At 39.9% G+C, this 24,921-nt stretch overlaps 2 protein-coding genes across 5 annotated transcripts; one reads left to right on the top strand and one right to left on the bottom strand.

Annotated features, from left to right (window-relative positions):
* The first annotated feature begins 6,087 nt into the window (after positions 1-6,087).
* Positions 6,088-7,310, top strand: LOC126410686 (uncharacterized mitochondrial protein AtMg00810-like). The gene has a single exon (XM_050081216.1). The coding sequence runs from the start codon at positions 6,127-6,129 to the stop codon at positions 7,297-7,299; it is 1,173 nt and encodes a 390-aa protein (XP_049937173.1). The 5' UTR covers positions 6,088-6,126; the 3' UTR covers positions 7,300-7,310.
* Positions 7,311-16,753: 9,443 nt separating this feature from the next.
* Positions 16,754-24,682, bottom strand: LOC116266835 (phosphoenolpyruvate carboxylase 2). Of its 4 annotated transcripts, none has more exons than XM_031648252.2 (11): positions 24,547-24,682; positions 23,557-23,815; positions 22,949-23,340; positions 22,149-22,233; positions 21,026-21,248; positions 20,536-20,639; positions 20,274-20,361; positions 19,521-19,675; positions 18,298-19,296; positions 17,451-17,837; positions 16,754-17,266 (listed from the first exon to the last, which is right to left on the bottom strand). In XM_031648252.2, exons 2-11 carry the CDS (start codon positions 23,716-23,718, stop codon positions 16,970-16,972), a joined length of 2,892 nt encoding a protein of 963 aa, XP_031504112.1. In that variant the 5' UTR covers positions 23,719-23,815; positions 24,547-24,682; the 3' UTR covers positions 16,754-16,969. The 4 variants fall into 4 exon arrangements, with proteins under 4 accessions (XP_031504112.1, XP_031504111.1, XP_031504110.1 ...); XM_031648251.2 differs by having other exon boundaries at positions 24,454-24,607; XM_031648250.2 differs by lacking the exon at positions 24,547-24,682 and adding an exon at positions 24,116-24,275.
* Positions 24,683-24,921: the final 239 nt, after the last annotated feature.

Raw genomic sequence — 24,921 nt, 5'->3', positions numbered from 1 at the left:
ATCATAGAAATCATAGAATATGTCATCCGAGAATTTGGATTAGAGGTCCATCTAACCCAGACAAGGTGTTCAAATCGGACATAAAATCTCGGCCTAAGTCAGAACTCTACTCTGATCCGGCTTAAGTGTTGGATTTTGGTTTGGGATCAATGATTTAAATAAGATGCTTAACCCAATTCATATCTTGGGTCTGGACCAGAGGTCTTATCTGCCCGCCTTCGAGTGTTGGATTTGGATGTTAAAACAAGAGTGCAGATCTCATGTTTCATATGATGTATTTAAATGTTGTACTTGGATTTGCATTTAAGTGCACGATCGGGATATACGATCCTTTTTTTGACATCAAGTGGTTGATATCCTAAGCATCCCAATAAACAAGTCCTAAGGACAAGAGTAACAAAAATGATCTTTGTCAAATGGGTGAAGATTTCAATTTTTCCATCTACAATTATAACATATGAAATATTCAATACAAAATCTTGGAATGGGAGACATCAAAGACAATTTTCCAAGGTGGGAATATCCCAAGCCTTCATTCAAATGTTTATATCAATCTTCTTGACAACATTGTCCAAAGAATAATTGAATATCATAATTGCTAATACAATACACATCTCTTTTCCAAAAATCGTCCACAATCATCTTCCCGAACCACCAATCATACATCCAACATTTATTTGATGAGAAATAATATCATACCAATGATACACAATGTCATATTGGGAAGTTGGATCAGAGGTCTGATCTGACCCGGATAAGTTGTTGAGCTCGGAATTAAAATCTCAAATGGAATCAGAGGTCTAATCTGATTCGTCTTAGACGTTGGATTTTCATTCGGGACCAATGACTTGGATTAGAGGCTGAATCTGATTCAATTGAGATGTTGAATTTGGTAGAGGGCATCATGTGATCCGGTATAGATGTTGAAATTCATATCAAGGGTCCGGACCAGAGGTCTGATATGTCCGGCTTTAGGTGTTTTCAACTAGAATTTAGATCACAGGTCTAACATGATCTTAGTTAGATGTTGTACTTGCGTTTGGATTTATGTATATGACCGTGGTCTACAATCCAATTTTCAACATCATGTGGGCGATCTCCGAAGCCTCCCAATAAACAAGTTGAAAGGTCATAGGCAATGAAAATGATCCTTGTGCCAATAATAAGGATTTTAACTTTCCTTGTACAATTAATACATATTAAATATTCAATACAAAATCATTGAATGGGGAACAGCAAAGATAATTGTCCAATGTTGGAATGTCCTAATTCAGGATTCAAATATTTATATCCACCTTGTTGGCAAAACAATCCAAGGAATCATTGAAGATCACAACTTGTTCATATAGTATATATCTCATTGAAGATAATTGTTCATATGTTACTTAATTCAATTCTCATTTGGTAGTAAACAATTTCTGATTCTATGTTTTTCATATGGCGTAAAAAAACTTTTAAACTTTATTTTACTAATGTTCTATTACTTACTACTAATGATGAATCATGAATGTTAATTGTGAAAGGAATGGCTTTTTTTATAAAAAGCACACTAATCATAATTTTCTTAGATTTTCAATTATTTTACGATATGTTACGATGCATGTAAAGGTCGACCTAACCGATACGTGTTACGATATGTATTTTACAAAATTGCTAATGAGTGCAAAAGCTTTTAAAAAGCTCAAAAAAATTTAAAAATTTTCAATCCTCAATTCAGATCATGAAAATTTTAGACAAATCAATGTTGACAAAAATCCAAAATTTGTAAAAGTTTGTTGCACTTTTAACATATTTTGGTAGAAATAGCGGATAATAAAATTTTAAAAGAACTAGGAAACTTTTACGAAGATTTGGAAAGAAAAGCAAAAGTGCATGATAGTTTGAAATGTTCATAAAAAGTTAAGAGAAAAAAAATCTACAAAAAGCGAATTTTGATGATAATTTTCTCACAAATTTGCAAACATATATAACTTCAAAACTTCATGAACGCTTATGAGTTGCAATGATTTAGAAAAAAATCAAAAAGAATGAACTGCATTAACTTTTTGTTCAAAAGTCAAGAAAATTAGAGAAAAAACGTTCACTTATTTGAAAAATTGTAAAAATTTGTGACTTATACGATTTTAGGAGAAATCTTTAAGAAAGGTCCAAAATAAACTTAAAAAGCTAGGAAGCTTTAGGAATATTTGGCAACAAAACAAAAAGGCATTGTTGGCTGCCACTAAAAAAGCTTGATAAAATTTCATGCCATCCAAAATTAGGAATTGTTTTTAAAAAAGTTGACTTGAATAAAAATAGTTTCACAAGTTTGCAAATATATACTAGTTATGTCATCCAAAATCAGGAATGGTATTTAAAAACGATTGGTATATGTTAGAATATGTTGCTGTGGGAACCGGATCCATTCCTGGACCCGGTTCTATGGGGCGCGGGTACCGAGGCGGGCTCGGTACCCTAGGCGGCTTCTCCTCTCTCCCTCTTTATATTGTCACTTGTGTTTAGTGTTGAAGTAAGTGAAATATAATTTTTCTCTCTCCTAGGGTTGCGGTGTGCCCCTAGGTCAGAGCCTCCCCGTGGTTTTTCACCTCTTTCTGAGGTTTTCCACGTAGATTGTGTGTTCGTTCTCCACTCTCTCTCTGTGTGGTTCGTGTTTCTACATGGTATCAGAGCCAGCGGAGTTGGAGAAGCGTTTTTTCCAAGGATCGTCAAGTTTTTTCGTCGCCCGACGCCGTTGAAGTTCCGGCGCCGCTGCTGCCCGTGTGACGTCGCCCTGCTTTGCCGCCGCTGTCCTTTGTTCCGCCGCCGCCGTCCTCTGTTCCGGCGTCGCTGCTGCCCTTGTGACGTCGCCCTGCTCTGCCGCCGCCGTCCTCTGTTCCGCCGCCCTCTGTTACGCCTCCGCGGTCCTCCGTTCGTCCCGTTCTTTGTTTCTGCCACCGTGGGTGGCCTCTGTGTTGCGTCGTCGCCTGCTTTACGTTGCCTCTGCCTCATTCCAGCCGCCGTCGCCGCTGCCTCCTTCCCGACGCCGTTGCCTCCTTCCCGACGCCGTTGCCTCCTTCCCGACGCCGTTGCCTCATTCCCGCTGCTGTGCCTCTTGTTGCTGTGTGCTAGTTTGTGATGGCAGAAGCGATGGGGACTCAAAAAGATGCCGTTCTTGACACGGGCAGCGCCTCCAAGACTGAGAACGTGCCGCTCCAGGTCACCTCCATCCGTCTGACCAAGGACAATTACCTATCTTGGTCTGCCGCTCTCGAGATTGGGATTACTAGCCGTGGGCGTCTCTCTTACATCACTGGCGACAAACCTGCGCCCATTAAATCTGATCCTCAATGGGCGACGTGGGCGTTGGAGGACAGCCAAGTGAAGGTGTGGATTATCAGCTCCGTGTCATCCGATATTCAGCCCCTCATTCTGCGGAAGCCGACCTCTTTTGATATGTGGACTGTGCTTGCAAAGATGTATGGTCGCAAGAAGAGACATTTGCGCACCTATCAGATTAAACGCAGTATTTACTCTCTGACACAGGGTGATTTGTCTGTTGCTGCCTTCTATGCTGCCCTGAAGACCAAGTGGGAGGAGTTAGATTATCATGTGACTGATGAGTGGACATGCGGTTCAGATCATTCCCTCTACTGGGAAAAGGAATGGATGGACCGTACGTTTCTGTTTCTGGGAGGCCTGCGGGATGAATTTGAGTCTATTCGTAGCCAGATTCTTAATGGTGATGAGATTCCGGGGATAGAGGAAGTATATGCTCGTGTTGAGTCTGAAGAACAACGTCGCCAGGTGATGCATCTTGACACCGGTCATGGCCCTTCTGCCTTTGTCAGCCGTGCCTCAGGGACTGGGCAGCGTCCTGCCCGACATTGCACTCATTGCCACAAGTTGGGGCATTCGGTGGATTTCTGTTGGGATCTTCATCCCGAGAAGAGACTGGTCAGAGGTCGTCCTCCCTCTGGCAAGCGTAGCCCTTCTGTGTCTGATTCCAGTCAGAGCAATTCTTCTAGTGGTGCAAAGTCCAAGTTGTCCCCTGCTCAACTCAAGATTGTTGATAGTGGAGCCACTCACCACATGACAGGGGACTCTAAACTCTTTCAAGAATATCAACTTTCTTCTGGCAAGCAACGCGTGTCTATGGCAGATGGGTCTTCTATCTCTGTGGCTGGGAAAGGGAGCTTGTCCCTGTTGAACAAATACCGTCTTCACAATGCCCTGCATGTTCCCAATATTCCTGTCAACTTACTCTCTGTCAGCAGTATTACTAAAGAATTAAACTGTAATCTGATTTTCTCTGCTGATCATTGTTCCCTGCAGGACTTGGTGACGGGGAAGAAGATTGGGATTGGTTCGGTTACTGATGGGCTCTACAGGCTGCCGGTACAAGTTGCTTCAGCATTGATTTCTGCCACGAGTGGTCACTTGTCTGGTGTGAACGATAGATCTACTGTTCTGCGATGACACGAGCGTCTTGGACATCTCCCCTTCCAGTTAATAAAGAAGTTGTTTCCTCATTTGTTTGCTTCTGTCTCAATTGACTCCTTCGCTTGTGAAGTGTGTCAATTGGCTAAACATGTCAGGGCTTCGTACCCTATTTCTTTGAATAAAACCACTCATCCGTTTGCCTTAGTTCATTCCGATGTTTGGGGTCCTTCTGGAGTACCCACGTGTGGTGGTTGTCACTATTTTTTGACGCTTATTGATGATTACTCTAGATGTACGTTTGTGTACTTGTTGCGAGAACGTAGTGAGGTTCCAGCAGTTGTGAAAAACTTTGTTGCCTTTGTTGAGACTCAATTCCATACTACTGTTCAAGCTTTCCGTACGGATAATGCACGGGAATATGTCTCCCAATCCCTTGATGAATTCTTGAAAGGCAAGGGTATTGTTCATGAAACCTCTTGTAGTTATACCCCTCCTCAAAATGGTATAGCTGAACGTAAAAATCGTCATCTATTGAATGTTACCCGGGCCATTATGTTCCAACGTCATGTCCCGAAGCGGTATTGGGGTGATGCACTTCTCACTAGTGCACATCTCATTAACCGTATGCCTACTAGGGTGTTGGATGGTCAGTCTCCTTATTCTACCCTGTGGCCCACCCAGAATCTGTGGCCTCTTACTCCTCGTGTCTTTGGGTGCAGTTGTTTTGTGCATAATCATAGCCCTACTCTCAAAAAACTTGATCCCCGGTCTATTAAAGGAGTTTTCCTGGGGTACTCTTCCACTCAGAAGGGGTATAAATGTGTGGATCCCACTACTTCCAAAGTGTATGTTTCGAGGGATGTCACATTTCATGAACATGAGTCGTATTTTTCGGTGAATCCTCTTCAGGGGGAGTGTCTTGGGAACAAAGGGGAAGAGTATTCCTCTAATCAGCTAATTCAGTTTATGGAGTTTTTGGATTACAAGGTTAGTCCCAGTGTGATTGACACGGTCACGGTCAGTAATGAGAAGGGCAGCCATATGGAAGGGGTCACGGTGGATGCTCAGCCCATTGTTGCCCGGGATCACTTGTTTGGCCAGGTTTATGTCAGAAAGGAGAAAGCTACAGTGGAAGATGTTGGTGATGAGGATAGAACCAATCCCAATCCTGTGATCTCCCCGGATGACCCAAGTCCATCGAATGAAGAGCTCCCCATTGCTGTGCGCAAAGGCACCAGGTCATGTACTTCTCACCCTATTCAGAGATTTGTTTCTTATGCTAAGCTCAGTACAAATTACAAATGTTTTATCACAACCTTATCCAAAGTTGTTATTCCCAGGTCGGTGGATGATGCTAAGGATGATCCCAAGTGGTTAAATGCTATGACAGAGGAGATGGGTGCGTTAGCTAAGAACAGAACATGGGAAGTTGTTGATATTCCTAAGGGGACACACCTAGTTGGCTCTAAGTGGGTTTACAACGTGAAGTACAAACCTGATGGCACTGTAGATCGATATAAAGCTCGTTTGGTTGCAAAGGGGTTCAGTCAGAAGTATGGAATCGACTATCTTGAGACCTTTGCCCTTGTTGCAAAGTTGAAGACCGTGAGGGTTATTCTTGCTCTTGCTGTGCACAGGAAGTGGCGCATGGACCAGCTTGATGTTAAAAATGCGTTCTTGAACGGCCATCTGGAGGAAGAAGTCTATATGAGCATGCCTCCCGGGTATGTTCAAGAGGGAAAATGTTGTCACCTCAAGAAAGCTTTGTATGGCTTGAAGCAGTCGCCTAGAGCTTGGTTTGAGAGACTAAGGATCGTTATGAAGTCTACTGGGTACAAGCAAGGAAATGGAGATCATACCCTATTCATAAAGCAGAGAGGTGGTCTGGTGAGTCTTCTCCTTGTCTACGTTGATGATATGATTGTCACTGGCAGTGACGAAGAAGAAAACAGAAAGATGAAGGAGAGATTATCTAAGGAATTCGACCTCAAGGATCTGGGTAAGCTGAGATACTTTCTGGGGATAGAGATTGCTCGATCAGAGACAGGGCTGGTTATGAATCAAAGGAAGTACACTCTTGACTTACTAAAGGAGACAGGCAAACTTGGTTGTAGGCCCTATCTTACTCCTATAGAGTCGGGAACTAAGATAAGTATCAAGACGGGCACTATTCTGGATGAGGAAGGAAAAGGGCGATATCAGAGGCTAGTAGGTAAGCTTATCTATCTTACTCTAACTCGCCCTGATATCACGTATGCGGTAAATGTGCTAAGTCAATTTATGCATGCTCCCACGGATTGTCACTGGAAGAGTGCAGAAAGAGTGTTGGGATATCTAAAGAATGACCCAGGAAAAGGACTGTTGTATACTCGACAGGACAAACTTACCATTGAGGGCTACTCAGATGCAGATTGGGCAGGTTGCACTGACACAAGGAGGTCTACTACAGGGTATTGTATCTTTCTTGGAGGTAACCTAGTTGTTTGGAGAAGTAAGAGGCAAGAAGTATGTTCGAGGTCTAGTGCGGAGGCTGAGTACAGGGCTGTTGCAATGGGGGTTACAGAGATGCTGTGGCTGAAGATTCTTTTGACTGATATTGGTGTGGAATTGGGAGATAAAATGAAGATGTACTGTGACAACAAGTCTGCGATTAATCTTGCCAATAATCCAGTTCTACATGACAGGACCAAACATGTGGAGATTGATCGTCATTTTATCCGGGAACGCATTGACTCAAAGGAGCTGATTCTGCCATATATGAAGTCTGAAGATCAAGTTGCAGACGTCCTAACTAAAGGGCTTTGTACTTCTTCATTCGAAAAGAATGTTAGCAAGCTTGGCATGTTTGACATGTATGCCAAGCTTGAGGGGGAGTGTTAGAATATGTTGCTGTGGGAACCGGATCCATTCCTGGACCCGGTTCTATGGGGCGCGGGTACCGAGGCGGGCTCGGTACCCTAGGCGGCTTCTCCTCTCTCCCTCTTTATATTGTCACTTGTGTTTAGTGTTGAAGTAAGTGAAATATAATTTTTCTCTCTCCTAGGGTTGCGGTGTGCCCCTAGGTCAGAGCCTCCCCGTGGTTTTTCACCTCTTTCTGAGGTTTTCCACGTAGATTGTGTGTTCGTTCTCCACTCTCTCTCTGTGTGGTTCGTGTTTCTACAGTATAAAACTTTATAATTTAAGTCTGGTGAGAATTTTCTTCCAACTTTGGACATATATATGACTTAAAAACCTAGTTAACGTTAATCAGTGTCAAAGATTTAAAAAATCCAAAAAGGTTTGAAATGTTCCAAACACTTGATTCAACAATCATGAAAATTGTAATAATTTTGAAATTTTATCATTTTTAAAGTGAACACTTTTAAAAAGCGCACAATATAATGCAAAAAGAATTCCAAGGTTTCACAAATATTTGGTAAAAGAAGAAAAGGGCAGCACAACTTATTTTTCAAAAACCATACGTTTAAGGGCAAGTGAAACTTGTCAACTTAAATAACATAGCAAAACAAACGTAAATAAATGTAGAATACGGTAAAATAACCTGCTGAAGACTGTTAAAACAGTAGTTACGTTATACATACTAAGTGTATTTTGATTTTACATATATATATATATATATATATATATATATATATATATATTCTTACATATATAATTATATACGTGTGTGTGTGTGTGTGTGCATGTATTTCCTTTGATATATACATACCCTAAGTTGGCTTTGTATATAGGTTTTAGTATAAATATTTTTTTGCATTTTCTATTTCTATTGTTTTTATATATTTTCCTTTTGGATCAAAATCAACTAGCTGTTGAAGGTTCCAACAGCTCTATTTAGAGACATTGGATAACCTCCAATAGCTAGCACATAAGGTCTCTTTTATATATATAGGGGATTGATCCCTTCTTGAACACTATTCCCCTTTGTACTTTCAAGTATTTTTACAAATTTTTTAAGTGTTTCCAGCATCATCTTCTCTTGTTTATCTCCCTTGTGAGCATTTACCTCTTGTCAGCATTCACCAAGTTTTGTGTTGTGACTTGGAGTATATTTTCCTCCTTGAAGAGGAATTTAAAAGAACGTGTGATAACTTATTAGCCACTAAAATTTGTACGAGTTAGCACATCATACAATTTTGAACCTAAATTTTAGCTTGCACATTACTCTGAAATAAGAAAACAAAAAAGCAAACTTAACATTATGCATACACATTGAATGCACATGATTAGATACATACTTCAACAACAAGGACAACATTCATTATTCATACCATCGAGAATTAAAAAATATAGAATCTAAAATTGTCACTACAAGAAAACAAACATTTCTTTATGCAGACAATGCATCACTAAATGTTATAAGTGATGGAGTCGCCCCATCACAAAGCAAGACACTAGATATCCTGCTAGTGTTTCAATGATGAAGGAAGTGCATTACTGATGACCAGAGTTTCAATTATGTAGGAAGTGCATCATAGATTGGTCATCAGTGACGCAACTAATGCATGACTCACCAAACATCAGCTATAATCATCACTGTAATCATCAGTAATGTTCGAACATCAATAATAAGCCAATTTGCACAGAAAATATGATGCCCACAAGTCCCATAGAGCAACTAACTGGGGAACATGAAGTCAGCATGAAATAGAAGTGAAATCAATTAACATAGAGCAAAAGAAAGTTCTGCAATTATGGTGCGTAAAAAAAATGCTTTTACAAGGAAGATATATTCTGCAACTTACTAATTCCCTTTATACCACTCAGAAATATGCTAAAACAGGTTTCAGGAGCGCAAAGAACAATCTGAAGCATCAAATACCTGAATATTAGAAAAAAGAACAAAAGGAAAGTTTAGCTTTCACAGTAATGAAATCACACATAAATAGCCAAACGATATAACTAAAAAGCTACAAACACAGCCATGACTGATTGTATGAGACAAGATAGATTCTCTTATGTACTTTTAGCCAAAAAATTACTTGGTGCAAGACAGCAAGTATAGCTAAACAATTTTCAACTCAGCCACAGACTCGCATCCACTCATATTTTAGTGTTACCACATACACTATGAACACAGATTTTGTTACCCCACCATGAAGCAACTGCTACTGAAATAACTAGCTTCGAGGCTACGCAAAATGGGCGAATCTACCAGAATTAAGTGCTTAGGTCACATTTATCAAGCATTTGATAGTTGATACTATTCATGCATGTCCAACAAACGGTTCAAAGTCAAGCAAATCTCTGGGACCATCTTTTGGTCCAATAAAATTTGTACAACATATGCATAACAGAAATATTGTTGTCGGTAATGATAAGATAATATTGAATAGTCATATGTTGAATGATCTTTTGTCCTTTTTTGCATCCAATAAGCTCCAAGATAGCATCTAGAGTGAATGAGAGAACTCTTAGAAGAAGGAGGAAAAGTGACCTAAAAGGAAGACATAAAACACCCTAGAAAAGAACATGTTGATCATGGAAAGATCAAAAGAACATAGACGAAACATACTTCAAAAGCATTAGAAAATGTGAACTAACTAGCAGTCAACTTTATTAAAGTAAGAATGCACAAAGAGATGCAGATAATAAAGCAACCTACATAGTCCCAAAGTTGCTTTCAAACACTTCATATCAAAATGAAGACTATTTCCGTACAGAAGGAATACTAATTCCGAATTGAAACACAATAAACTGCAGAATTATAGAGTAAGAGAATGGAAAAACGGGTCCAAAAGCCATTATCAATAGAATTTATACTGTGACAATTTATCTAGGATCTATTCTTCTGGATCATCACCCTAACAATGAATAAAGAAAGCCAATCAGCACCATAAGATTAAAATTACTCACTCACAAAAATTGACCTCATATCAAGAAAAAGATCAATTAAATTTGAACCATCTATAGGATATTAGAGATAAAATAAAATTGGGTATTTTTGGATGAAAAGTAATAACAGCTTCGGAGGAAAAAGCCCAGAAGGTCAATATATCTAATTCACCCGACATGATAGCACCCATTTTAAGAAATTCCAGTGCCAAAGTCACAAGTCCATGTAGAACAACAATGAAAGACAAGCAGAGAGAGTTGCAAGTCAGATTATGGTAAAACTTCAGTTAAAATTTAAAATTGTTTCGAGTAGAGAGCACCACACGACTTTGATGACATGGTCAGCTGTGAATATTGACATCCATCATCTTCAAAGAGGAAGCTCTTGGCTATAATAAATCTCGTACAAATCTGGGTCTATAATAAACCTTGTTTCTACCTCAAAGTCTGGTGCTTGATAAACCTGGATTACCCAAAAACTAGATTATAATGGGTCTGGTTGACACTCCTCAACCCAATAAACTGGATATAGGGTTGAAAGGGCTGTCATGTCCCAGCTTTTCCAAAACCTGGCTGCAACTAGGTTTTGACTGAATCCAGGTTTTATTAATCCCAGTTAAATTACTAATTGAAGAACCCACTAACTGGGTGGCAGACAAAAAATCTGGTTACGAATGAAAACCAGGTTTAAAACATGGTTTTTGCCTGTCATCCGAATAGCAACTAAGAACAAATTGTGGTAGGTTTGTCAATAATATTCTTGTTAGAAGCTTTTTCAGAAAACAATATTTTTCCAGGAGAACTAAAAATAAAAATTGAAAACATGCATAATGAGTATTTTTATAGCATAGTCCTCGGACCTCAGCAGAAGACTTATTTTTTTAGCTATATAAAAGAGACTGTATGCTTATAAGTTATAATACAAGATGAAAAAGCTTTACTCACAAATTGTAATATTATCGTCTATCATGATATATTTGTAACATTATAAAAAAGGGTGATATGTTACTTGTATTTTCTGCCACCTTTTAAGTCAATAATGTCAGGATACTTTCAAAATATTTGAGAAATTAATGATGATGTTCTATGTTACACATTAACAGACAATAATCATTCAGTTATTCCCTTTATACCACTCAGACATATGCTTACACAGGTTTGAGCACAAAAAAACATTCTGAAGCTTCAAATACCTGTATTAGAAAAAGGAAGCAAAAGAAAACCTTAGCATTCACAGGAATGGCATCACCCATAAATAGCCAATCGATATAACTATAAAGCTACAAACACAGCCATCACTGGTTGTATAGGACAAGATAGATTCTCTTATGTATTTTTAGCAAAAAAAAATTACCTAGTGCAAGACTGCAAGTATAGCTAAACAATCTTCTATTCAACAACAGACTCACATTCACTCAAATGTAGTATTACCACATACACCATGAACACATATTCTGCAATCTACCAAGAAGCAACTACCACTGAAATAACCAGATTCCAGGCTATGCAAAATGGTAAGTGCCTAATCACACCTATCTAGCATACAGTCTAACATATGTAGATGTTCTCCATCATGCAGCAAAGGTGTTACCATTCAAAATCACAGATAGCAAGATCATGCACTTGAAAAAAGAAAAAGAAAAAAACAGAACACAGGCAACTGCAAGATGAGCAGGGTCTTTCCATACCGCATCCACTAATGGAACATATTCACGTGTGGCAGCTGGAAAAAAATTTTGTACTTTGATTCCAATCAAGGCATCATTCTATAACATATACGTTCTCTATCCTGCAAAATCAATAGAATTTTTAATCTTCAGTCCCAATCAAGGCATCACTCTTTATCATATATGTTCTCAAGCACACAACCACACATCATTTCCAAATCAACAACCAATTTTCATGACATGGATACTAATGTAGAAGTGAGCAGGAACAGAATGGGTATGCACCTCGTATGGCATGGTAGCCCTAAAAAAATATGACACGGAGATACAAAAAACTTATAGAAACCATTTCGGTTATTACTATTACTGGTACTAATACTAGTATGAGGATAAGCAGCAACATTCAGTTTGGCAACCTTCAGATCAACGAAAAAAAACTACCACGATACGATCATTTCAAATTGAGATGCAGCAATAGATAGAAGTGAAAGTAGAATATATCTTTAGTCATACCTTTTGGAAGCAATCCCAAATCCCAAACCGGCAGAGCGGCGGAGGGTCACTGTGTGAGAGAGAGAGGCGATGGGTGAGATCAGACTCTCTGAGAGACACAGTGTGTGTGTGAGAAAGGGAGGAAGACATACATACCAGCAGCGATCAGGCGGAGCCATGGAAACAGCGCTGCAGCAGGCAGGAACGAAGACGTAGACAGACGGTGGTGCTGCCGTACAGAGCCGCGGAGCCGGAGGGCGCGGTCCGTCAGAAACCCTCACTCTGAGCCGGAACAGAAAACCCTCGCTCGGAAAACCATCGGTCTGAGCGATGGGAAACCTTGGCTCTCGCTTTGGGCGATGGGTTTCTGAAAACCTCGCGCAAAGTGAGGGTGAACGAGGGAACCCTCAGACGGAAAACCATCGCTTTGAGCTATGGGATTCTAAAACTTTCACTCAGAAGGTTCCCTTCGCTCGCCAGCGAGGTGTCGCTCTGAGCGACATTGAGAGAGGGAAACAGAAAGAGCGAGAGAGAGAAGGCAGTTCCTGGTGCGGCGGCCAGCGGGTGTTTTCGGTGTGGCAGTTGAAGGACGCGGATGAAGATGAAGAGAGAGGCAGAAATGGAAGAGCGTGATGAGAAAGAGAACCCGCAGTGAAATTCAAAAACGAGCGGAGGGAGGTCCTCTTCTTCGTTGCTCAGAATTATTGACGGGGCAGAAGAGTGGGCCACGGTTTGAAAATCTTCATACAGCAAGATGATGTCGGTGTGAAATTAACGCATTTTAGGAGAAGCAGTATCGCCTTGGGTTTGAGAATCCCAGAACCACAAAGGAGCCAAGAATTTAATTTCTTAAAGGCGAGGACGACAACGAAGATGACGATCGCTCGAAGAAATTTTAGTCACAGCAGATCGCTTAGGGTTTGAAACCTTGAGTAACGAACAATTTCTCGAGGGAAGAAGACGAAGACGACGACAGCGACGAGGACAATTACATGCACAGGGAAAGATAGAGAGGGAAAAAGTGAGAGTGAGGTGGGGAGATCTCTTACAGTATTTTAGGGGGATTCTACAGCGACCTTCGCAAGGGAATGCCAAAATATGTTGACGGAGAGCCTTTTGAAAGAGGAAGGTAAACGGGGTGGATTTTTGATCGGCGACGGGACGGGAGAAGCTGCGATGGATTCTTGATCGGCGACGGGACGGGAGAAGCTGCGATGGATTCTTGATCGGCGACGGGACGGGAGAAGCTGCGATGGTTTCTTGATCGGCGACGGGACGGGAGAAGCTGGGATGGATTCTTGATCGGCGACGGGACGGGAGAAGCTGCGACGGGTTCTTGATGGGCGACAGGGCGGGAGAAGCGGATGAAGCGGCAAAGGAGGAGGGCTGCCTCTCTGCGACGTTCTTGTGGGCATCCGTCTCCAAGGTCGTCGGGGTTCGGCCACCAGTTATCGTGGGACTCCGTCTCCCTTCTCTCCTTCTCACTCCCCCCGCGCCGTTCTCTGGTCACTCGTTTATCCTCTCGCTCTTTGAAGCCCCTCCCTCCTGTTTTTGGCGGGACACCTTCCCGTTTTTGTGCGGTTCGGGTTCGGGTTAGGGTCCGAGTTGAGTCTTTTGGCTCTGTGCTGCTCTTAATAAGGCATCCATCCTTGAGAAAATGTTTGGTACGAAGAACATTATATTATTACAACACACTTGTTTAAATATCATCATGTTTTTATTTCAAGAAACATTGTGTAATTGCGTGGAATGTTTTGTTCTCAAATTTAAAAATGATATTCATTATCGTATTGTGTTTCCTATAACAAAAACAGTGTGTCGTTTTTAGATTCAAAAAATTTGTAATTGGCGTGCACGTCTAAGATGCAGAAATCATGTTCAATCAAAATCGTGAACTAGAGGAAGTTTCACACTATTAGCTGCTGTTGCTACATCTTTATGGAAAGCAAACGTTCGAAAAGTAATAAGGAAACTATAAGCCCGTATGGTCAATCATCCATATTGACTTCTATATATGGCGACGACATGCGTGCACGTCATTTACAAGAGTTTATTTTTGTTTTAAGTTTCTTGGTTTTTAATTCCAGCAAAAAATCAGACTCGAGTGAGCCTAGAATTAGTATAACATTATTTATAGTTTAGCACTTAATTTGGAGGCCATATTGGAATAGTCTCCCTCAATAGATGCACATTGAGGTACTTTCACGAATGTTAGTTCTTGGTTCTTTAATTGTTTGCCTAGGTTCGGATTAGATCCATTTAATTTATTCGTGCGTGCAGAAAGGTTTAATCCTCGACGATTATTTCTTGGACACAAACAACTCTCTTTTCATTGAACGTTTGACATGAAAGGCCGAAAGGAGAGAGTGACATGGAGAGTTTGCACCAGTTGTTTGGATTAAAGTTGCCAATATCGAGTTACTCTATATATATGCTACTGTCTTGCAATTCGTGAATTTTTTGTTCACTATAACTTATATTTTGCATGAATCAGTGGTGATAAACAACTTTTCTTTTTCATCACACAACTGAAGCATAAACAAGAGCATCTTCAAATTTTAGACGTCAACAATCTGCCCCAAAATCTGTAAGGGGCTTGAAAAATCATATTTATGGTCAAATGAACCAATGGTTTATATTTTAGTAGCTGAGGGAGTAGGGGGAGTATTTTATCATACCGTAAGGCCAAAATCTCACCCTTCCCCTCATCCCCAAAGGGTATAACATACTTTTGGTGTCTCGAGTAAAGTGTCCTGCATGCTTCACCTTGTATATCAGTGTCTCCCGCTTGTACTATAGGAAATTGACACCTTAAGGGTTCAAAAATAATAATGATACTGACTCGCCCTACTTACCGTGTCAACCACCTCACGGACAAGAACAAACACTTTTGCAAAGGCACTTTAGTATAGTAGCGTACTAGCATGATAATACGTATGAGTGATATCAAAATTTGAACTCGTCTTGTTACTAGAGCACCTTTTTAACGGAATGCAGCAGCGGTGGAGGGAGGGGGGACACCCAGACCATGGCCCCGCCCCAACTAATTTAAAAAAAAATATTGAAAAAAAATAGTTGTGCTTTTTATGTTCGGGTTCGGTTTGATCCTACTCAGATCCGAGATTATACTGTTTGGCCTACCCCAGAAAAAAATCTTGTTTTGACCCTAGAATATCCACATTTTTAATCAGATCCGAGATTATACTGTTTGGCCCTTGTTCTGACCCTGGAATATCCACATTTTTAAGATTAGATAAGGAATACTTGGAACATGAATAAAAGTTGGGGGTTCCGAATCGGGCTACATTTCCCTATTTAAACTAAGCTATCATATGAGCATGTAAACTCATATATATGTCAAGAACATGATCAGGCATAGTTGGCGATAAGCCTCCGTGATAGCCACGGCTTGTAGCTAGGGCTTACTGTGAAATCTCGCTCCATATATAAGAGAGACAGAGAGAGTGAGAATAGGTGGAACGAGGAAAGGCGAAAAATGCCTCGGACTGTATATACTATATATACACCGAAATAAATCAAACAGTCAGCGATCTAGTAACTCCGAGGACTCTTTCCCTTTATTACTTCTAGATTCGATTTCAATACGATTCATTTAACAGAAATTCATTTTAGATCGTTTCTTTCGGACATTACAAAATTTGAGCTACCACCTCCTGAAGTTTGATACATTGCCAAACTTCTTAATTTTAGAAGGTATTAAGATGCATATATATACAATGAAGATGTTTTGAACATAAAAAATGAACTTTCAAGTCTTACAAAATAGTTGACAGTGAGGCAATCGATTTTTTAAGTTACTAAATTTCCTATATTATGCTAAAATTATATGATAGAAAACTTTTCTTCTACTAAAAATGTATGTAAATTACGTTATAAGGTTCGGGAAGAAAAAAGGACATTGTTTTATGTAAATCTATGAGCTTTCTACTATTTTTACGAAAACATAAGTTCTCATATCAGTGCGTATTTGTACAATCCTTTTTCCAAAATAAGTGTATATTAAAATTGTGTTTATTTACAGTGAAATTAATAGACACACGACCTTTAGGAACAAGACTTATAAAAGAATCATCTTTTATTGGTCTTTCCAAGATGGAAGGTCAAGATAAAATTAAGGGGAAAAAAAAGCTATTAATTGATGCTAAATTATTAAAATAACACATTCTATCTCTTTTTTCTTTTTGATTTTCTCCCGGTCTTTCATATTAGAAATTCCTTACGGGTCTTGCACCTAAGGGTCTCGTACCTACTGAATACTGAATATAGTACACATGTTTAGGACAGCTGAAATTAGTGCACCATGCATGGCGATTCGGATATAGATAATTAACGGATTACTAATAAATACTTGTAGGAACAAAAAAGAAGTCTTACAAGCAACTTTAGGCAAGAGGAGTGTTTAGCAGCAAAACCCCTCCTCAACACAAACAGACCGCTCAAGAAACTATATATCCCCAGATTACACAGATCCTAAGGGGAGTAAATAAAAAGTTCTCTTAACAGAGCTTAAGCCAAACAAGAGGCCACAGTCCACCTTAACCAGTGTTTTGCATTCCAGCAGCTATTCCCTTCATGGTCAATATAAGGGTGTCCTCCAGGCCTGGAGCATACTCACTTGCCGGGTTCAGGTTAACCAACTCTGCAGCTGCTTTGTTTGACTCCATGATCTCCTTTGATATATGAGGCCTCACCTTCACATGGAAATTGGGATCACGGATACGTTTCAGAGTGCATGCTTGGCACACATTGAGTGTTGTGATGTATGAATCTCGCAATTTCAGCCTCTGTCTCAGGTAGGGATCTCCTTCAAGAAGATCCTTGTGGCCAGCAACCTGACCAAAGGTGAAGTTTTCAGATAAACAGGAAAATGAAGAAACCTCAAACCAGTTCATAGAAAGGTGAACAACCGAAAAATTTGGATAGGCACTTCTGAAGAACAACACATCTATCTTATGCCATGCATTCTCTTTCATATACAAGCTACACAAAGCTTAAAATAGCAATAGCTATTTTTACCTGAAGAAGGAGGCTTTTGGTTTCCTCATAGTTTGCACGCAGACGCTCCCCAAATGCCCAAAGGTCTTCAGATACCAGCAACTTGTCATATAGCGCAGCAATGCCAGGATCGCCCTTTGCAAATACCATTTCCACTAAATCAAGTGTAACCCTGAAAAACGGCCATTCATTGTACATGGCTTGTAGCATGCTAAGATTCCGGATGTCCTTGTCAAGAATATGTTTGAATGCTGCTCCAAAGCCTAACCAAACAGGAAGATGAAATCTAGTCTGTGTCCAAGCAAAAATCCATGGGATTGCACGAAGTGATTCTATTCCCCCACTAGGTTTACGCTTGGATGGTCGGCTTCCAATGTTCATTCGTCCATATTCCAGCTCTGGAGTTGCCTGTGGAATTTAATGCATTGCTAAGTTAGAAAGTGTATCTGTGTTAAGCTATAGAATTTCGTCTACAAGTATATTAACCATAACTTTCTAAAATCCCTAAAGTATTTCTTCCCAAGAAGGAAAACCAGCAAACGAAGCCAACATAATCAAGTTCTTAATCAAAGAAGATGATACAACCATGGAAAGTCAAGAAAAAGGCAACTAAAGCATACAGTAGAAGAGAAAAGTACAGAATATACACATTTACATAAAATAACATGAAATGAACTGTTAAAAATAAAAAATTTAAAAACGTAACAGTCAGTGCAGAAAACAAAACTTTTGCAGGGTAAAAGGGACTTTCGAGATGATATCAGCATATATAACTATTCAGTGCTTCATGAAGAAAATAATACATTGGGCTGTAAAACACATTCAAGATCAAGTATTTCTGTATGAAAATCAAGTGAAGAATACTTACAAGACGGAAATATTCCACAAAACGTGGTTCTTGAAATACAACAGATCGATACTCCTTAGTTGCCACCACAGCCATTTCATCCATCAAAGCACGCCACTCTGGCCTAGGTGGAACTGGAGGATGCATCCCATGCTCAAGGGTAGCAGCAGTGAAACGCTGGAGTGTACGGAAACATAAATGCTCCTCTCCAAATGACTGCTCTATAACTTCACCTTGGACAGTGACGCGAAGAGATCCATGAATAGTATCAGGTGGCTGAGACAGGATGGCAAGATGAGTAGGTCCACCACCTCTTCCAACTGTTCCTCCTCTACCATGGAACATTGTCAACTTGACACCATATTGCTTGGCAACTTTTACAAGCTCCTCCTGAGCTTTGTATAGCTGCCAGGCAGCTGATAGTCTTCCAGCATCCTTGCCAGAGTCTGAATATCCAATCATAACCTCTTGCTTCCCATTTATCCTGTTCCTGTACCAGTCAATTGAAAAGAGCCGAGCTACAGCAGCAGGTGCAGCTTCAAGATCAGCAAGTTTCTCAAACAATGGAACCACTCTCAGTGGTTTTTTCACATGGCATTCACGTTGCAAAAGCTCAACAGCAAGAACATCTGATGGAGCTGTGGCCATTGAGATAATGTATGCTCCAAAATTATCAGAGGGTAGTTCGGCAATCACATGAAGTGTTTCGAGCACATCAGCAATTTCTTCAGTTTTTGGAAGGTCTGGACCAAACAATGGTCGCTTTCCACGGAGTTCCGACAGCAGCCATCCTTGACGCTGTTCCTCTGGCCAATCACGGTATGAACCTATTCCTAAGTGCTTAGTAATTGCATCCATAACATCAGTATGCCTGTCAGACTCCTGTCTGATATCTAGACGTACGAGTGAGAGACCAAATGTTGAAACCTGTCGCAAGAAATCCAGAAGGCTGCCATCGGCAATTGGCTGGTCACCACACGCACAGAGTGATCTATAACATAGCTCAAGAGGTTCGAGAAACTATAATCACAAAAAAAGATCAAGGAAAAAGGATTAGCATCTGAATCAACAGTAATAGGAAAGGACGTTAAAGTACAACCATGAACCAACTGCAATCCTAATTCCTTAAAAACTTCATTACACTACGATTTACTAAAGCATTACAGGGAGTTAAAATAAAAGAACTTCATGTCGATCTAATGAGTACAAGAATAAGAAAGAAGATCAAGAAGCTAGAAAATCACCTGCTCAACGTTCGTAAAAGTTGCTTCCTCAGGAATATCAGAAAGTCCATGGGCTAGCAAGTGGCGAGAACGCTCCCTGGTATTGTACAACTTATCTCTAACCTCCCCAAGTATAACTCGATAAGGCTCATTTGGAGGAATTTTTTTCCAAAATTCTGAAAGTGATAATACGAGAACAGTCAATACAGGGAAAATCGGGCAGCATCATGCAAAAGCCTCATGTCCACCAAACAGCTAATATTTCTTAAACACGACAATAAAAATGTTATCCATCAAGGAAGCAGCAAAGTTGGTAAAATCTTGCTAATTCATTCGTAGATTTTCAGGGTTTTGACTTTCAGAACCAGGAACCTGTTGCCTTTATTTTTCTTATAAAGAAAACAATTAATTATCACCAAAGTCCCCTGGAGTATGGACAGAACCAGGAGAGCCTGGCCCTCTGGATTTCAAAAAAAAAAAAACAAAACAAAAACAAAAAAAAAATAAAACAAAAGCATGTAAGATTTTCTCAAAGATGGGCCTCCTTCTTTCCCTTCAAATTTCCAATAACAAATTATTGCTCCTCCAGCAAAATATTCTCTGGTTCATCTTTTTTTGTCAAGCTACTAAATCTTGCAACATCACACATAAACTGGATATTCCATTAACCATCAGTTTCTGATCAAGCTTCATTCTTATGAAGACAATGTTAGCATGTCCTGGGTCCCTAGGCAAAGAAAGCATACATGCTACAATCTGTTTCTATCTGCATACCTATATAATGTTTTGCATCTTTTCGTGAAGAGCTATGTAGTTCATTTGCTCGAAGCCGTAGCTCATCACTGCAGCGCCACATAGATAACTGAAAAGAAAGAAGAAAAGAATTGCAAGTCATAATATGGTCGATTGACACAAAAATTCCCAATGTATGTTTGGATATGCACACACATGTGCATGTGCAAGCATGGGTAGATATGACTAGTCATATTTTCTTGCTCAACTATGAAAGCACAAAAGCACAATATATATTTAATACCTCAAACATTAGATCTTCTATTTGAGAGTAGTATAAGTTAGCAGCCATCATTCTAGCCAACAAGCACACGTCCCTCGTCACTTCAGGAGTCACTCGAGGATTTCCTGCATTCAATATTGTATGGATGTTGTTATGGAGATGGCATGAATTTATTGATATTCTTGCAGCTTCTCATTGATCCCTAAACAAGAGGACGGATGGATGCTGCTCATGAGAAAACATCAGCCTTGTACCCAGAGACTCCATCCATCACAGTATGTGCATGCATATCTGTGTGTGTGTGGAAGAGAGAGAGAGAGAGAGAGAGAGGTGAGGACATGCACAAAAATACAACCAAAGAGACACATACTCATGAAACTATATGCCTGGAAATATTCCAAGATGGAAGCAAGATAGATAAAAGGGTTCAGCAGAAGAACAGGTTGGCTAGAAGAAGAAAAAGTTGGCTAGAGGAAAGGGAGCAAAGGAACTTGAAGCAGCAAAAATTTACCATCACGATCACCCCCCATCCAAGAAGAAAATTGAATAAGAGGAGCATTATAAGGCACTCGCTCATTTATCCCTATGTTTTTCAAAGCTGTATCAACTCGACGTAAGAACTTGGGGACACCCTTCCAAATTGTCTCATGGAAATAACTCATCCCAGCTCGCATCTCATCTTGAGGTGTTGGTGGAGTTCGCCGGATTTCATCAGTTCGAAATGCTGCTTGAATCTGCAATATTTAAAGGAACAAACATGCAAAGGTCAGTTACTTATAACAAACAGATCACATCATGTCAATTGTCAAGGTTACAAGGCTATATTTATTCACAATGAATGTCTTTAACTGCCAACTGTATTGGCACAACCATAAGACTGGCAGGTGCTCTAATTTTGACTCTTGCAGTTTCAAGTGCTCATAATGTTCAAAAGCATCTAGGCTTTTAAAAACAAAGGGCTGTTATATGTGTTAGGCTGAATATAACCATGAAACATTATGGAGTTGTTCCAAAAAATTTAGACATTAACAGCCATTTAATTAGTTTAAGTGAGTAATATATGAGAACTTGGAACCATCTCTAGAATCACAAACTAATGCAGTTAAGTGGCTGAGGGGCATATACAGTATTATGTCAGCCAGATATAGCAATCTAACAAATAAAAAGGAATTTGCAACACAGATTTCATACGTTGGTCCAAGATAATAACAGTATCCGAAACCGACATAGTACAGCAACATGATCCAATGCATGCCCAATCCCAGAATTGCTACCCCATTGTGTGTGATGCTGGAAACTTGGTGACTTTCAACTACACTGGTAGATATGCTAAAAATGGAATTTCATACATAGGATTTTCAGCACTGTCCATCTATAATTTTGCTATAAGAAAATTAAATTAAGTAAAAACAAAGCATATCATAAACACCCATATATGGTTGTCTTTTTTGCAAGTTACTCCTATTAATTGTGAAGAAAGATTCACATATACCAATATTGACATGTCAAAGGTGCTGTAGCAGCAACATTTCCAAGTTTGGCCAATGTGCATCACAAGTCAACTAGCAAACTCGAACACAATCACCATAATATAGGTTTCAACGTGGTTAGTGAATCTAGGAGAGAAAAACTACCTCTCTCTGGAGAGCCTCATCCAGCTCCTGCTTGTCATCAGGGGTAATGTCCTTTGCATTCAATTGAATAAGACAATTGCGAATCCTGCATATCAGAATGTATTGAGTAAAAAGATGTGCCATCTTCTCCCTCCGTCCCTCTTTCTCTTCCCTCTCCCTCTCTCTCTCTCACTGTCCATCGACATGACTTCTGCATGCTACTTATTCTTAAATTGGGATTAATTTGGAGATCCACTGTGCAGTATGGAAAGATAAATATAAATAATAAATGGAAGAGAGGGAAAATACTGCAATTAGCAGTGGCACCTTCTGTCCAACGAACAGATACATCAAAGCCTGACTTGCTTTTAGAAATTTTTAACAAACTAAGATGGTCTTTGGTTGGCAGTCAGTCAAGCTAGGGGCTGGGATTTGGAACGTGTTGACTGAATCTGTAAAGGAACCAGTTGATTTGATCTGAATGGATAGTTCACATCTGGAACACGCAGCCAGTTGTATATGTGGACTCTGTGACTGAGTGAAGCTCGAAGAGACCATCTAAGGCTCCTCTATTACCCCAATCAGTAATTTGATGCATTCCTAGTTGCAAGTTGCAACTATTAAGCATATATCAATCAAGCATACTTGCAGAGTATGACCATTGAAGTCCGGTTTCACTATCTTGACTCTTTTCACATGTCTGCAGGTGCAATACCAATTCATGGTCTCAACAAACTAAGTTATATAGTTAATAACATGCGAGGGATAGGAAGTCCTTGAATTCTCTAACATCAAAGAGGACGTGCATAATTCTGGGGTACCTTCCATGCTTCTTGAGCAATGATCGGCGAACCGACTGAGTTGGATGTGCAGTGAGGACCAAATCAACAGTCTGATTCTTAAGGGCATCAAAAACTTCTTCAGGAGATTTCTTTAATTGCACCACCAGCCTCTTAATGGTCTCCTCAATATCTGATTCAGTGGCAGCTGAATTCTCATCCACAAAATCACCCTTTTTAAGCTTGATTCTCCTTCTGTATGCGATCTGCACCTCTTCGGCTAGGTTTGCCAAGTTAAGCATGTGAGAAAAGGACTTAGCTACAACAATAGAATCTCCTGGATCCAAACTCGTCAGCATATTGCCAAGCTCCTCAAGCTTCTGAGGATCATGCTGCCCCTCGTACTCTGCTGAAAACTCATAGCAATCTTGCACCTGCATCAAGGATCAGCAAGATCAACATCGGATCATCCCTAGCATGATCAGTGAAATATAGACTGTCAAACCGAAGCAAGCATATTCGTCTACACAAATAAAAATTCATTAGGCGCAGGAAACGATCAGGCAGAGCAGATTCTCTTCAATCAGACAATGTAAGCAACAAGAACATGTTACAAATTAAATAACGAGCTGGGCAGTCCCTATTTGTACCGTCTCACGGATGTCGTCACCATGCAATGCTTGAAGAATGTCAAGGAACCGATCCAGAAGAATTGCATCATATTCCACCAACTTATCATCATCGGAGATTTTCCCGGGCACCACGAGCCTCAACTGCGCATCAATGGAAACATGCTTCTCCAGTTTCGACATGGCTACCCAGCGGAAAGAAGAAGAAGACGGTCACAAGTTCAAATGCACTCGATGGTCGTCAAATTGAAGGAAGATCGATAAAGGAAATCGGTAAAGCCTGCACGAAGTTGACGGGATTAAGAACACCCACTAAAGATCGAGACTTTCAAGAACATAACAGTGTCCAGCACAGAAGAAAAACCAAAAACAAGAACAGAAACCTCAGCGATTTTAGCACATTGAAGCGAAAATAAACGAGCCAACAAGCCTAAAAAGAACTAAAACATAGATTTTTGTATTCGAAAACAGAACAGCGAAACCACGTAGTCAGTTAAAGAAAAGAAGCACAAAAAGTAGAAGACTGGCCTCGCAAAACCTCCAAAAGGAAGCGCAAAGTTAGAAGATTAGTCTCGCAAACCTCTAAAATCTAAACTCCGATAAAGATTTCTCCCCACATTGAAGAGCAAAAACGTGGACTATGAATTCTTGTACTCCTTACAGGCAGTGCCTACATGATCTTAGGGTTGCCCATATATAAGAGTTTCTTTGAATGTCTTTTTCTCTGCTATGGAGCATGCTTCCTTGTTTCCTTAACTTTTTTTCCTTCTTTAATTTTAAGCTTTTAAAAATGGCAAAAAAACTATCAAAATCCTGTTCTTGGTAGACTCCTATTAACAGAGAGAACTAATTTAACTAAAAATTTAAATCACAATCGGGCTTATTAATAAACAAGAAGAAAACAATTTTTAGAAAAACCTGCAGCTTCCTCTCGCTCGAAAAGATGGTATACTCAATAAAGGGCAATCTTTTCTGTACAAAGTGTCCCAAGAATATATGCATTAAACGTGCCTATGATCTTTATCAGGATTCTTCGTACGATAATAATCCAGCAATACAGGAACTCTCTGTGGTGGTCAAATAAACAGTAATAGCATCGAAGAAAATACTGGGAGTGGTTGAAATAGAGTCGACAGAGTACTCGAAGTAGATGGAGATTAAGAAGGCAAGCCCTTTCACCGTTTGAAGATAAACGATTCTGCGCCACAGATAGAGGTGATAATGACATATCAGAAAGGCAGGAAAAAGATAAACATTGGGAGAAGAATTTCACCGCGTCGTCCATGCCACCTTTGAACAGGAACGCGATACTTACGGCTGCTGCGGAAAATTTGTCACTTGAAACCTCAGCTTTTGGGCATAATCTCACAAGCAGGCATCATATTT

The sequence above is a fragment of the Nymphaea colorata genome, chromosome 13 (assembly GCF_008831285.2).
Source record: "Nymphaea colorata isolate Beijing-Zhang1983 chromosome 13, ASM883128v2, whole genome shotgun sequence".
NCBI classification, from domain to species: Eukaryota; Viridiplantae; Streptophyta; class Magnoliopsida; order Nymphaeales; family Nymphaeaceae; genus Nymphaea; species Nymphaea colorata.
Note: the sequence above shows the minus strand (reverse complement) of the source record. Positions and strands in the feature narration are given on the sequence as shown.